The sequence below is a fragment of the Notolepis coatsorum genome, assembly GCF_963971535.1.
Source record: "Notolepis coatsorum genome assembly, chromosome: 12".
NCBI lineage: Eukaryota > Metazoa > Chordata > Actinopteri > Aulopiformes > Paralepididae > Notolepis > Notolepis coatsorum.
The window spans coordinates 17640698-17657365 of record NC_140176.1 but is presented as its reverse complement, the minus strand read 5'-3'; the positions used below and the strand labels follow the sequence as shown (position 1 = coordinate 17657365).

Sequence of the window (16668 nt, the reverse complement as noted above, 5' to 3'; positions counted from 1 at the left end):
AACGTGTCAAAGGAATTTGGATGCTATGCCAATATCCACCCTCATACACGCACACACACACACACACACACACACACACACACACACACACACACACACACACACACACACACACACACACACACATACACACACACACACACACACACACACACACACACACACACACACACACACACACACACACACGCACACACACACGCACACACACAGGAACGGTGAACAGTGAGGTGTCATTGGACTGGCTAGCGCTTTTCCACACGATGTACAGGAAGGGAATCTGAAACATTATTTGAATGCATGTTTCACAACAGATGCCGTGAGAGAGCAGTGTTGGCTTGTTCCTATAAAGCCAAATTAATCATTTTGCTTATGAAAAAGATTTTTGAGCCTTTGGACTGCTGTTATCTCGCAGAATTTCTTAACTTTTCTTTTTTTAAACTTTGGCCATTCCCCTGGCTCTTTTATGTGTTTATCACATTTATTCTGGTCAAGGATGACCGACAGAAACAGGCTGAAAGGGTTCAGATGGGGGGGAAGACACTCTGGGAAAGGCACGGCTGCAGTCCGGGATTCGAACTCGCTAAACCCCAGATCCGTGACGAGCACGGTTGTCCACGGCGCCGAATTAGCGCTCGCGGTACGTGGTGAGCTACTGGAGCTCCCCCTAATTTCTTAACTTTTCAATAGCTTAGTTAGTGTGTGTGTGTGTGTGTGTGTGTGTGTGTGTGTGTGTGTGTGTGTGTGTGTGTGTGTGTGTGTGTGTTTCTCGTGGCTAGGGCTGCAACCATGAGTTGACGTTGTCGATGGCGATTTGAATATTCATGACCGACACATTGTATCGTTGATTTGTTATTATGTGCCGACGTTCAAAGTCATCATAACATGTGCAACATGTCATCTACTGTAACTAGCGCGCAATGAATGAATCACATTCGAAATAACTTCTCTTAAACCACGGTTCGTGATTCTGCCTAAAGTCAGGACTCAACAGTGTGCGTTTCACTCGCATTTGATAACTTTCATTATTGACGTTAACTCCAGCCTGCAACAGTGAGGAATTGGAAGGGGCTGAGCTCGATAGCCTCGCTCTCTCTCTCTCTCTCTCTCTCTCTCTCTCTCTCTCTCTCTCTCTCTCTCTCTCTCTCTCTCTCTCTCTCTCTCTCTCTCTCTCTCTCTCTCTCTTTTTTTCTTTTTTCTTTTTTGGACTCTTTTCGTATCACAAACAGTACTGTATTTGCAAATGTGGTATGTCATAAATGTAGCAGTACTGTCTATCTGTATGTCATGTATGTCATATATGTTACGATGAATTGAAAATGGGGGACCCTGATGTAAACAAGACGAAAGTCTTTCTCTGGTCTGCATCCCCTTAACAATTGTATGTATTGAGCAGCTGTACTGTACTGTACCCATTCTGCAATCTGTTAATAAAGTTTTCATTCATTCACTCTATAAAAAAAAACTGGATAGTTATTATTTCACTTCATTAGCAGAAATATTCAAAAATTATTAAGTCTGCTATAAGCTATTCTCTCTCTCTATTGTATGTGTGTGTGTGAGTATGATGTCATTCAAACTGAGATAGTATGATGTCATTCAAACAGAGAGACTATCATGTCATTCAAACAGAGAGAGTATGTTGTCATTCAAACAGAGAGAGTATGATGTCATTCAAACAGAGAGACTATCATGTCATTCAAACAGAGAGAGTATGATGTCATTCAAACAGAGAGAGTATGTTGTCATTCAAACAGAGAGAGTATGATGTCATTCAAACAGAGAGACTATCATGTCATTCAAACAGAGAGAGTATGATGTCATTCAAACAGAGAATTAATGAATTAATGAAAACTTTATTTAACAGATTGCAGAATGGGTACAATACAATACAGTACGGCTCAATACACACAATTGTTAAGGGGATGCAGACCAGAGAAAGACGTTTGTCTTGTTTACATCAGGGTCCCCCATTTTCAATTCATAGTGACATTTATGACATACACAACGTACATGACATCATGACATTTATGGCATAGGGACATATATGACATACACATACAGGTATATAGTACTGTTACATTTGTGACATATATGATATGCAAATATACAGTACTGTTACCCATAGATCCTGACAGAGTATATACATATGATGGGGAGGAGACACAGTACATTAGGAGGGGGTGGGTGGGTGGGAGAGAAATATACATACGGTGGGGAGAGAATATATACATACGGTGGGGAGGAGACTGTACATTAGGAGGGGGTGGGAGGGTGGGGGAGAAATATACATACGGTGGGGAGAGAATATATACATACGGTGGGGAGGAGACTGTACATTAGGAGGGGGTGGGAGGGTGGGGGAGAAATATACATACGGTGGGGAGAGAATATATACATACGGTGGGGAGGAGACTGTACATTAGGAGGGGGTGGGAGGGTGGGGGAGAAATATACATACGGTGGGGAGAGAATATATACATACGGAGGGGAGAAGACTGTCTATTAGGAGGGGGTGGGGGGGTTTGGACATTTACAGTGGCCAGTTTTGAATTGCAGCCTCCCGTAGGTGCTCTTTTAGAGCGCTTTTGAATGTGGGTAGGGATTCACATTCCTTTACAGCTTTGGGTAGGGCGTTCCACATTGATGTGGCATAATTGCGAAACGTGTTTAGTCCCTTGTTTGAGCCGAATCTGGGTTTAACATGATTTGTGGAGCTCCCTCTGGTGTTGTGGTCATGGTATTCACTGACCTTTGGGAAGTATTTTGACATGTACATGGGTACCTTAGTCGTATAGTGTATCTTGTAGACCAGGCCCATTGCAAGTTGCTGTACTCTGTCGTCTACTCTAAGCCTCTCTCTAAGACTATCATGTCATTCAAACAGAGATAGTATGATGTCATTCAAACAGAGAGACTATCATGTCATTCAAACAGAGAGAGTATGGTGTCATTCAAACAGAGAGAGTATCATGTCATTCAAACAGAGAGATGATTATGACATGAGAGAGTGGGTGCAGTGATGCTCTTCTAAGCCCCTGGCCCTGCGTGGTGATAACTCCCGCCAAGTACCATGTATTATCTCTTTCATGTTGACCTTTGTTAAGCCAGGATGTGCTTCCCTGCAAGCATGTGTGTGTGTGTGTGTGCGCATATACTGGTAAAAGTATGTGTTTGAATTCATGTGTGTGTGTGCGTGTGTGTGTGTGTGTGTGTGTGTGTGTGTGTGTAGGTGTGTGTGTGTGTGTGTGCGTGCGTGTGTGTGTGTGAGAGAGAGAGAGAGAGAGAGAGAGAGAGAGAGAGAGAGAGAGAGAGAGAGAGAGAGAGAGAGAGAGAGAGAGAGAGAGAGTGTGAGAGAGAGTGTGTGTACATTTACTATAGTCTACTAATTTTGACATGGATTAGTAAATTGTATGTAATGATAAACAATGTCATAGTAACTGGCGGGTGTTAGATAATAAAGTAGCTCTAATGACTTGAGTCAATAGATAAAAAGCAGTAATGGCATGTAGGTTACTCACCCTGCTCATGTACAGTAGGCATCCACACTAAACAATTGACTGATTTAAATAAACTCCAAGGCTCATCTCCTACTCTGGGTAGTCAGTAGGTGGTATCAGAGAGGCAACTATACCCATGTGACCTAAGGATAGTAGTACCACACTTGAAAAACATAATTTTTGAAATGTTCAATTGATTCAAGATTCAAGAGGTTTATTCATCACATACATACACAAGACATATAGTGTAATGAAGGTGGCCATGCCCGCTTCGATTGTGCAAAAAAATACAAATAATAATAGAATAAATTGCAAATGTAATCAATTGTTGTTGTAAATTAATCGTTAATCGTGATGCTTTATGAAACAAACAAGTGTGACAGTAACGTCAATAAACCAAAAACCAAGTCAAGAAAATACGACAAAGCTTATCTCGCTCTTGGCGAGATTTCTCACAATTTTTTAAAAGGCACGCAGTCTGAGTGTCTATTGAACTGTATTGTTATTAGGGATGTCCGATATTATCGGCCGATATCGGCAGTAAAATGTGATATCGGAAAATATCGGTATCGGTTTAAAAAAAAATAAAAACAATAACAATATTGCATACAGTGAAATTATTAGTTACCTGAAATTATTCCGTTTTTTGGGGGGGGGAAACCCTGCATATATCGGTATCGGTTGATATCGGTTGATATCGGTATCGGAAATTAAGAGTTGGACAATATCGGAATATCGGTATCGGTAAAAAAGCCAATATCGAGCATCCCTAATTGTTATGTATGTTATTGTTCTAGCAAAGGGATTGCACAATTTCATAATTATTTTCCTCCATTTTTGGTTATTGTTACTGAGAATGTTATTGTTAGATGGTGAGAGAGATTCACCAAATTTCCCCTTGAGGGACAATAATGTCTGAACTGAACTGAACTGAACTGAACTGAACTGAGAGAGAGAGAGAGCAGCGACTGGGATCAAAGTGAGATGTGGTTTAAGAAGTGGAGAGCAAAGGGAGATGAAGGGGGGAGAACAGGGGTGTCAGCAGCACCAACCCGAAGGCTCTGTGTTTTCAGAGCTACTGTAGGAGATCACAGCACAGAGCTGTAAACCGTTTCTCCCACAGACAGTTACATGTAGCTCCTCCCACTGACAGTTACATGTAGCTCCTCCCACTGACAGTTACATGTAGCCCCTCCCACTGACAGTTACATGTAGCTCCTCCCACTGACTGTGACATGTAGCTCCTCCCACTGACAGTTACATGTAGCAGTTACATGTAGCTCCTCTCACTCACAGTTACATGTAGCCCCTCCCACTGACAGTTACATGTAGCTCCTCCCACTGACAGTTACATGTAGCTCCTCCCACTGACTGTGACATGTAGCTCCTCCCACTGACAGTTACATGTAGCAGTTACATGTAGCTCCTCTCACTCACAGTTACATGTAGCTCCTCCCACTGACAGTTACATGTAGCTCCTCCCACTGACAGTTACATGTAGCTCCTCCCACTGACAGTTACATGTAGCCCCTCCCACTGACAGTTACATGTAGCTCCTCCCACTGACTGTGACATGTAGCTCCTCCCACTGACAGTTACATGTAGCAGTTACATGTAGCTCCTCTCACTCACAGTTACATGTAGCTCCTCCCACTGACAGTTACATGTAGCTCCTCCCACTGACAGTTACATGTAGCTCCGAGCCTTGAGCCTTTATCCTATTTTCACACTAGCGCTCGTCTCCCTATGCTTTCTCTCTTGTTGTTGCTGTTCTTAGCTCTACTCCATTTCAATCTTATGTACCTCAGTTGCTATTGCATGTACATATTTGTGTTTTATTACACGTATTATGTACATACATACCATCTATTTTGCCAGTTTTATTCTCCACCCACCGATCATCCATAGCAACACTACTATCACAGACATCCAAGAAGGGGGATCCCCCCTTGAACGGCCCTTCTAAGGTTTCTCTCCTCCTTCTCTGCTTTCCTATTGCTAGGGTTTTTGTGAGTTTTTCCTTACCTTCGCTGGGGTATGTCTGGGAGTGTTGTTTTGGATTTCATGATGGGTTTTTTGTTCTTGATTTATTGTGATGTTTCTTCTTGACTTGTGTAAAGAAGACTTGTCCAGACCATGGGGACATTAACCCGTGATTGCAGACTTTACAAATAAATTTGATTTGATTTGATTTATGTACCACCACAGGAAATCAGCTGGCAGGCAGCGCGGTACAGATGGCTTTACACCAGTGGTTCTCCATGTGGGGTCACAGGGGGCTCAAGGGGGTCCCCAGAAGAATGGGGAATAGTCTAATTTCACCCGTTCAGTCATTGGCCCAATTCCCTTCCCTTGGCCCTACCCCTAGAGTGCCCTCGACTGGGTAGTGGCACTTCAGAATGGAGCTACAAGGGGAAGGGGTTGAAATCTTTAGGAAATGGGACACCCCTTGTTACATTGTCAGTAGTAGGACCTACATATTTCTGTAGTGGTGATACGTTTGTACTTATCAGCTTATTTCGTTTTTGCAGGACCTAGAAAGTTAAACATAACCTACAGCATAGTTTAACATATAATAATGATAGGCCTACTTATTTCTTGTATGTATCAAACACAGCACTCTATTTACAGCGTATATTTGAGATAACATTAATTGTGTGCCTACAATAAAATATATTCGAACTGACATGTCGTGGAACTGAATATTTGGAACGGTGTGAGTCAGGAGAGAAAGGAGGAAGAAAGTAGAACAGTTTTGCCATATTTGATTGACATGACCACCATGTCCACTGTCAAAAGATACCTAAAACCATTTCTTCTTTATTTTGAGCAGTGGAAATAGTTGTAATCATTTTTGGAATGGTGTGCATCTGGAGAAAAGTGAGATAGAATAAAAGCGACACGACGATTCTGCGTTTTTTTCCTCAAAGGGAAAGGTGTTATGCTAAGTTCTGCAAAAACCAAATAGGCTGATATGTAAAAAGAAATTCAAGTCCTTTACGTTCTCCCCTCTACCCTTCCATTATGAGTCAGCATCTGAAAACACTCGGTTTGTAGGGCCAGGTGGAGGGTGACATAACCACCACTACCCCTCCATCCACAAAAGAATCGGGACGTTTTACAAAACCAAGTGGACCACGTGGTAGTAGGGTCAATGGGGGGGGGGGGGGGGGGGTATTGGGATTGGGTCATTAGAAGCAAAAAGTTTGCCCAAATGAGGGAATATATGAGAGTGACGATTCTGATCATAGGTTTCACTCTCTCAGCTGTTCTTTACCCACTTTGTATATCACAGTATCTGGAATTCATATCTAAACAACCAAAATCTTCTCAGATCGGGGGTCCCTGAGAGAATGAACCTTATGAAATGGAGGTCCGTCCGCAGCCTGATTGGTATCAATGTGGGGGGGGGTCCTTGAGGTCGAAAACGCTTGAGAACCTCTGGCCTACACCAGCCTGCCAAGCAGCCACGTCTGTGGGGTGTAGAACACACAGAAGAGGAATGTTAGCACCCAACCAGACAACCAAACCAGCAACCACTGGCTCCAGTGCTCCCAGGTGCTCAAACACCTCTAAGCAGCTGTTTTGATCAATAATCACACCCTACACAACCGCTACATCTGTGATTGATGAGGTCAGGTAGCTAATGAAGGACCTGTGAATTTGGACGTTGAGCAGCCACGGCGTACAGGGTGGTGTGAGTGGCTACATCCGCTCGCTCGTTATCTGCTACTAATAAGGCCTCATTGAACGGGGCCAGTCCAATAATCAATATGTTCAATGTTGCCGGAGTGGCTGTCCGTCTTGACGGGTCTTGTGTACCCGCGCTGTGGAATGTAACGATCACAGGCTGAGGCTATCTGAGGCTTCAGATAGACAGGGCTTTCATCGAATGTTTTGTCTTGGGAGTTTTGAGATATGAAAGAGGGTGAGAGGAAGTGAAGAACATTTTCCAATTCCGCAAGTCGGCTCGGGCCATGTTATAATTGTTGCTTTAATCATTCAACTTGGATGAGCCCCCTTCTGAATTATTCTTTTTATTTTCTCTTTTACATGAACGGAAAATTAGAAAATGAGACTTGAGCGATGATGAATCGATAGGCAGCAAACAGTGCCTCGTTTCACTGCATTACTGCAGATCCACACTGAGGGAAAGAGAAAAACATGTAGGAAGATGGAAGGAGACTATCATGTCATTCAAACAGAGTATGATGCCATTCAAACAGAGTATGATGCCATTCAAACAGAGTATGATGCCATTCAAACAGAGTATGATGCCATTCAAACAGAGTATGATGCCATTCAAACAGAGTATGATGCCATTCAAACAGAGTATGATGCCATTCAAACAGAGTATGATGCCATTCAAACAGAGTATGATGCCATTCAAACAGAGAGACGATCATGTCATTCAAACAGAGTATGTCATTCAAACAGAGATCTTCTTTCGTGTAACATCAGAGGTCCAACTCTGTATCTTGTAGCCATGCCCTTATCTCTGGTCCCACGTCAAAGAGGCTGGCTTCTGAGGGTGGTCTGTATAAACAGAGATAGTATGACGTCATTCAAACAGATAGACTATCATGTCATTCAAACAGATAGACTATCATGTCATTCAAACAGAGAGAGTATCATGTCATTCAAACAGAGTATGATGTCATTCAAACAGAGAGAGTATGGTGTCATTCAAACAGAGTATGATGTCATTCAAACAGAGAGAGTATGGTGTCATTCAAACAGAGAGACTATCATGTCATTCAAACAGAGTATGATGTCATTCAAACAGAGAGACTATCATGTCATTCAAACAGAGTATGATGTCATTCAAACAGAGAGAGTATGATGTCATTCAAACAGAGAGACTATCATGTCATTCAAACAAAGTATGATGTCATTCAAACAGAGTATGATGTCATTCAAACATTGATTATGACATGAGAGAGCGGGTGCAGTGATGCTCTAAGCCCTCTGGCCCTGCGTGGTGATAACTCCCGCCAAGTACCATGTATTATCTTTTTCATGTTGACCTTTGTTGAGCCAGGATGTGCTTCCGTGCAAGCATGTGTGTATGTGTGTTTGTGTGTGTGTGCGTGCGCATATACTGGTACAGGTATGAGTTTGAATTCATGTGTGTGTGTTTGTGTCTCTCTCTCTCTCTCTCTCTCTCTCTCTCTCTCTCTCTCTCTCTCTCTCTCTCTCTCTCTCTCTCTCTCTCTCTCTCTCTCTCTCTCTCTCTCTCTCTCTCTCTCTCTCTCTCTCTCTCTCTCTCTCTCTCTCTCTCTCTCTCTCTGTGTGTGTATATATATACGTCTGAGTTTGCATGTGTTTGTGTTTGCACTTGGTATTGTACGATTTCTTTTATACCAGTGCCAAATACCAATACCTAGGATTCGATACTGATACCAAAACTATACTTTTTTCCGATACCCTACTTTGCTGAGTTGTGTGAAATAATCAGAGGCTTTTTGGATGATTTTGGATTGTGGTTGAACAGAAGAGATGTTATATATTGGGGGAAAAAACATGCTTATTGGCTCACCGACACTGATGAGATGAACTATTACATTTCTATACCACAGCATATTTTGATACTCAGTCCTATACACGTGTATATGATTTAATTTGTGTGTTCATGTGTTTGTGTGTGTGTGTGTGCATGGACATAATGTGTATATATATGTTTGAGTTTGTGTATTTGTCTCACATTTATTCAAAGGATAAACACCTTGAGATTAACCATCTTGTTTTCCAAGGGTGCCCTTAATACAGGTATACAGAAAATATACAGTATATAAATCATAACAACACAAACAACACACACACACACACACACGCACACACACACACACACACACACACACACACACACACACACACACACACACACACACACACACACACACACACACACACACACACACACACACACACACACACACACACACACACACACACACACACACACAGACAGTATATACATATACATCCAAAGCTATATAAATTAAGTTAAAGGGGAACTATTTTACTATTTCTTTCACTATTTGGGCACTTTTACACAATTCCTGTGAGTTTATGGAACACCTCTGTAATTATATATTTTTTAAATTCATTGTTTTGTATTTCTAATCAAGTCCTCAAAAACAGCATTTTTCTACCTCAAGATCTCGAACCGTTTTGAGGCTGGGCTCCTAAACCACTGTGTGGCCTGGTGGCATCTGCCACATTATCATGCAGCTGAGTCTCTCTGACATCACAAATCAGCACATTTTCAGATGACTCAGTTCAGTGAGGGTGAATATTGTGAGAGGAGAATTGGAAGAATGCGCCAATATGAGAATTAGAGACATAGATCATATTAATATAAGTCCACATAGCTAGGAAACAATGCTAAACACTGAAAAAGGCCATTTATAAGATAGTTCCCCTTTAAGTAGTAATCGCCTTGGGGAAATTCGTCCTCTGCATTTGCCCCGTCCTGACTATGTAGGAGCAGTGGGCAGCCACACCGTGCGGTGCCGGGAGACCAACTCCAGCTGTGATGCCAGTACCTTGATCAAGGGCAACGACAGAATATACCCAGTATGCATGTCTTTTATGGTACCCGGAGGAAACCCACGCAAACACAGGGAGAACATGTAAACTCCACACAGAAAAGGCCCCCTGCTGGGATTTGAACCCAGGACCTTCTTGCTGGGAGGCAACAGTGCTAACCAACCGAGCTGCACTGTGCCATACATTTACATGCACCTACACGTATAAATTATTCCCATATCTCAAGTATAATTAGAAGCAAGAGCAGCCTGTTTGAAGATAAGCCTTAAAGAGATGAAGGGGGGGTCATAGATCTAAGTGAAGTGGGCAGGTTGGTCCAATCAGATGGAGCTTTACATTTAAACACACATCGCCCAGTTTCTTTAGAAATGATTATACTCAGTATGCCTTAGACTTAAGTAAGAAGGATGGTTAAAGAAAATGCATTTAAAAATAAATTGCAACCAGTGAAAATGTCTTCTGGATTTAGGTGATTCATACAAAAGTGTGAGTGATGGGTTATATAAGGACGCCTCAAAACAGATCTATTACAAACGACATTGAGAGGATGAAGATTCCGAGGTATTCTGTTAGACAATATCTGCATAATCTAGCATTGGTAATATCAACTGTGAAATAAATTGATATTACCAACTTTTTTTTAATTTATTTTTGTAACCTGTAGGGTGAAACAGTTGTTAGTCAAATGCAAAGGAAAATCAAATATAGTGCCAAGCAACATACTATAAGCCTTCTTTCTTATTCAGTAGAGGTTTGTTAAAAAGACAACCATTTTTGAGCGGCATCAAAATTGAAGCGCATCAATAGTGGGGGTTGTGTGGATGTGACAGACTAAATGCTAAAACTTGACATGGAAAGCTGCAAAAAAAAACGTTTTATGCCGTGATCTCAACGTAACCTCCTCGAGTGTCGCCATGTTTTATGTTTATGTTGCAAATCTGAATAGTCAGTGGGTACTGTAGTTCACAAGGAAGATATTCTTCTTTTATATAATTCTTTAAATATAATGTGTCGGCACGAGAGGATTCGTCCCTGATCTGCCCTAGTCGTTTTCAACCCTCCCGTTACACGCAACGTATGCAGCGCAGCCACTTGTCTCCTCGCATGCAGGGTTAAAAGCAAGTATACCACGACCCTTAGAATACATCACTGTATCATCTCTGCATAATTGTATATGACAGTCGGAAAACGGGTTTGTGGGAGAGAGTTTATGTTCCTTTCTCATCAGAAGACGAGTTCTATCCCGTTCAAATGCTCCACCAGTGTCACGCTCTCCAAGGCGCCTGCCTGCCTGCCTGCCTGCCTGCCTGCCTGCCTGCCTGCCTGCCTGCCTGCCTGCCTGCCTGCCTGCCTGCCTGCCTGCCTGCCTGCCTGCCTGCCTGCCTGCCTGCCTGCCTGCCTGCCTGCCTGCCTGCCTGCCTGTCTGTCTGCCTGCCTGCCTGCCTGCCTGCCTGCCTGCCTGCCTGCCTGCCTGCCTGCCTGCCTGCTTGCCTGCCTGCCTCCCTGCCTGCCTGCCTGCCTGCCTGCCTGCCTGTCTGCCTGCCTGCCTGCCTGTCTCTCCACACACCGTAGTTCCTGACAGACGTCAGACGTACCTATGGAGCCCAGGATGTTTATGACTGGTGTCACCACCATGCATTCCTGAAGTGTGGTTCCCTTAATAAGTGTCCCCAGCAGCGACCCCCCCCCCTTCCCCCGTCGTTCTTTTGACTTTGTGACGGAAGGATGTGATACGATGTGATTTCATTTATTACTGATCAGCGCGAACGTTTTTCTTCCTCCTCCTCCTGTAGTATAAGTCAGTCAAACGCATAAGGGTCACACAAGGACAGAAGAGAGAGAGAGAGAGAGAGAGAGAGAGAGAGAGAGAGAGAGAGAGAGAGGAGAGAGAGAGAGAGAGAGAGAGGAGAGAGATGAGAGAGAGAGGAGAGAGAGAGAGAGAGAGAGAGAGAGAGAGAGAGAGAGAGAGAGAGAGAGAGAGGGAGGGGGGGGAAAGATAATTTACGGAGCTGCATCCCAATCTGTGTCTTTACTGCCTGGCTCAATAACTCCACAGGGACAGAAGGCATGCTCCTCTTCCCCCCCCGGGGACTACCCCCCCCCCCCCCCCCCTCCCCAGCCCCCCCCCCACCCCCCCCCCCCCCCCCCCCCCCCCCCCCCCCCCCCCCCCCGCCTTGATGGGGACACACAACATTGTTTTGACAGGATATAGGATATTACTTCAGAGTGATTGCCATCCTACAACAGCCTGAATGGTCGACACATCAGATCGATAAAACACTCGTTCGTAATCCGAGACGTGTGTGTGTGTGTGTGCGCGTGCGTGTGTGTGAACGTGAACGTGCACGCTCTGACGCTCAACGGCAAAAAAAATAATTAAACACCAAGTACATTCATCAGCTTCGGGGGAGCGGGCGTCATCGATCACATCCATCCTGCCGCCGCCGCCGTCGACAGCTTGTCCGTCACTCCCTGCTGTCGTCTCCTGTTCCCTCAGCCAGACGAGCCAAGAGAGCGCTGATGTAGCCAGGTTCTCACAGCAGGTCCTCCCCCTGTCTCACCCTGGGGCCTGTCTCACCCTGGGGCCTGTCTCACCCTGGTGCCTGTCTCACCCTGGGGCCTGTCTCACCCTGGTGCCTGTCTCACCCTGGTGTCTGTCTCACCCTGGTGTCTGTCTCACCCTGGGCCACCCTGTCTCACCCTGGTGCCTGTCTCACCCTGGTGCCTGTCTCACCCCGGTGTCTGTCTCACCCTGGTGTCTGTCTCACCCTGGTGCCTGTCTCACCCTGTCTCACCCGGGGGCCTGTCTCACCCTGGGGCCTGTCTCACCCTGGTGTCTGTCTCACCCTGGTGCCTGTCTCACCCTGGTGTCTGTCTCACCCTGGTGCCTGTCTCACCCTGGTGTCTGTCTCCCCCTTGTGTCTGTCTCACCCTGGTGCCCGTCTCACCCCCGGTGCCTGTCTCACCCTGGTGCCTGTCTCACCCTGGTGCCCGTCTCACCCCCGGTGCCTGTCTCACCCTGGTGCCCGTCTCACCCTGGTGTCTGTCTCACCCCTGGTGCCTGTCTCACCCCTGGTGTCTGTCTCCCCCCTGGTGCCTGTCTCACCCTGGGGCCTGTCTCACCCTGTCTCACCCTGTCTCACCCCTGGTGTCTGTCTCACCCTGGTGCCTGTCTCACCCTGGTGCCTGTCTCACCCCTGGTGTCTGTCTCACCCTGGTGCCTGTCTCACCCTGGTGCCTGTCTCACCCTGTCTCACCCTGGTGCCTGTCTCACCCTGGTGTCTGTCTCACCCTGGGGCCTGTCTCACCCTGGTGCCTGTCTCACCCCTGGTGTCTGTCTCCCCCTGGTGTCTGTCTCACCCTGGTGTCTGTCTCACCCTGGTGCTTGTCTCACCCTGGTGCCTGTCTCACCCTGGTGTCTGTCTCACCCTGTCTCACCCTGGTGCCTGTCTCACCCTGGGGCCTGTCTCACCCTGTCTCACCCTGGTGTCTGTCTCACCCTGGGGCCTGTCTCACCCTGTCTCACCCTGGTGCCTGTCTCACCCTGGGGCCTGTCTCACCCTGTCTCACCCTGGTGTCTGTCTCACCCTGGGGCCTGTCTCACCCTGGGGTCTGTCTCACCCTGGGGCCTGTCTCACCCTGGTGTCTGTCTCACCCCGGTGTCTGTCTCACCCCTGGTGTCTGTCTCACCCCTGGTGTCTGTCTCACCCTGGTGCCTGTCTCACCCTGGTGCCTGTCTCACCCTGGTGTCTGTCTCACCCTGGTGCCTGTCTCACCCTGGTGTCTGTCTCACCCTGGTGTCTGTCTCACCCTGGTGCCTGTCTCACCCTGGTGTCTGTCTCACCCTGGTGCCTGTCTCACCCTGGTGTCTGTCTCACCCTGGTGTCTGTCTCACCCTGTCTCACCCTGGTGTCTGTCTCACCCTGGTGTCTGTCTCACCCTGGTGCCTGTCTCACCCTGGTGCCTGTCTCACCCTGGTGTCTGTCTCACCCTGGTGCCTGTCTCACCCTGGTGTCTGTCTCACCCTGGTGCCTGTCTCACCCTGGTGTCTGTCTCACCCTGGTGTCTGTCTCCCCCTGGTGTCTGTCTCACCCTGGTGTCTGTCTCACCCTGGTGTCTGTCTCACCCTGGTGTCTGTCTCACCCTGGTGTCTGTCTCCCCCTGGTGTCTGTCTCCCCTGGTGCCTGTCTCAGAGTATTGATCCTGAACCTTCAGGTATCAGCTTCATACAGAGTATTGATCTTGAACCTTCAGGTATCAGCTTCATACAGAGTATTGATCCTGAACCTTCAGGTATCAGCTTCATACAAAGTATTGATCCTGAACTTTCAGGTATCAGCTTCATACAGAGTATTGATCCTGAACCTTCAGGTATCAGCTTCATACAGAGTATTGATCCTGAACCTTCAGGTATCAGCTTCATACAGAGTATTGATCCTGAACCTTCAGGTATCAGCTTCATACAGAGTATTGATCCTGAACTTTCAGGTATCAGCTTCATACAAAGTATTGATCCTGAACTTTCAAGTTTCAAGTTTCTTTATTAGTTGACATGCAAAAATACAGAATACCTTCACATGGAATGCTTTTTTATGTTATGCTCCTATGAGGATCATAGGACACTTGGATCATACACATACAGCTCATTACAGTAATATTCCACAATTATTACATTTTACATAGTAATAATGGTACAGACTAGAGCATAAAAACACCTACATGCGCTTTGATGACGCATGTAGGGCTAGCCTTGAGACAAACATATGCGTATTATTCACCACCGCAAAAAACAGACTGCAGTCCAAAAGCTTCGATAATCCAAAAATGACCGCGTCTTCAAGTTGGTAGCCTGATTGAGATGACCCAAGACGAGGCAGAGAGGGTTAGCTCAGCTGCTGTGTTTGAAGTGCTGGGAGTTCTTAAACTCCATATATAAGGTGAATAAGACGTGGAGAGACTGGATCCTGTTCTCGTACACAGGGATGTCCAGTAAGCCGCATATGATGTCCACATAGTCCTTCAGACTGCAGTCTGTGTCCGCGGTCGGCAGGTCAACCTCGCCCAGCAGGTCCTCCAGCTCGGCCGGCCACTCCTGCATCAGGCTGTCGATGTCGGGCATCGTCTTGCTGTAGTGGACGGTGGCCGAAGGCATGGAGCGATGCAGCTCTGTGATGCTGTCCATCCAACTGGCCACGGCTTCAGGGTTCCTCTGAGGAGAGATACTGGTCACCTTCTTCATCTCAGTAGTGTCTTCAGACAGCCACAGTGACAGGACTGTGGGGTCTGACTGTTTAACACAGGGTTCATCTAACACCAACAGACCAAGGTTGTCAGGATTACCATCTGGCCTTGGCACCTTCGGGAAAGCATCAATATCTTCCATGAAGTCAGGAATGACCGGCTTCAGTTTGTGGTCCAACTCAATGTTCTGAGGGGTGTTGTACCTGCCACACTTGGCGCTTGTTTCCTTTTCCATGTGGTGATTTTTAAATTGTATCTACAGTATATATATATTCAAGCTTACAGACAAGTAGCCGGAAACAACAAGTGATATCTTCACTTGTCTACTGAGATCTCAGTTATTCTCAGAGAATTGTTGAATAGATACACAAATGTTCTAGAATGTTTGATTATGACGTCATACTGTGACATCATACTGTGAGATCACAATGGAACATGTTGAATAGATACACAAATGTTCTAGAATGTTTGATTATGACATCATACTGTGACATCACAACGGAACATGTTTGACATCATTTGAATAATATAAATAATATGTATGATATAATGTAATGTAATATTATATATTATAATGTAATATAATAATAAAGTATATTATATTTAGCTCCCATTTGAATAATATAGAAATATGTCTAAAAACATGACATTCTTTAGAAGTCTTAAAATAAAATACATTTAATTTAAATTAAAATAAATGTAAAATAATAATAACTTTATTTATATAGCACCATTCATACAGATTGCATCTCAAAGTGATTTACACAAAAAAAACAAAAATAAAAATGATAAAAACGGTAATAAAACAACTAGATAAGATAGTAAAAATAGCTAAATAAGACAAACAGTAAGACACTAACATAAGACAATAAATAAATTACAAATAAAATAATAATAAAGACAGAAAAATTAAATAGTTAAAATAATAAAATAGCTAAATTAGATAGTAAACAATAAGAAAATAATTTATAACAGTAAAATAAGACATTAATAAATAACAAATAAAATTATAAAAAACTACATAAAATAATGATAAAAATTACAATAAAATATTTAAGTAAAAATAATAGAAATAAAGAAAAATAAGACATTAAAATAAAGATAATAATTCATTTAAAAGCTATAGTTTAAAAAGGTACGTTTTGAGCAGTTTATATGCCAACTGAGTCTGCTGTCCTAAACTTTCAGGTATCAGCTTCATACAGAGTATTGATCCTGAACTTTCAGGTATCAGCTTCATACAGAGTATTGATCCTGAACTTTCAGGTATCAGCTTCATACAGAGTATTTATCCTGAACCTTCAGGTATCAGCTTCATACAGGAGTATTGATCCTGATCCATTGCTTTTAGTATTGTCATCACACGGATCGCCAA

At 44.6% G+C, this 16668-nt stretch overlaps 1 protein-coding gene across 1 annotated transcript; it reads right to left on the bottom strand.

Annotated features, from left to right (window-relative positions):
* Positions 1–14940: 14940 nt before the first annotated feature.
* LOC311237782 (intraflagellar transport protein 46 homolog) lies at positions 14941–15528 on the bottom strand (the record flags this gene model as incomplete). Its single annotated transcript, XM_084325760.1, has 1 exon — positions 14941–15528. One exon carries the CDS (start codon positions 15526–15528, stop codon positions 14941–14943), a length of 588 nt encoding a protein of 195 aa, XP_084181886.1.
* Between the last annotated feature and the right edge of the window lie 1140 nt (positions 15529–16668).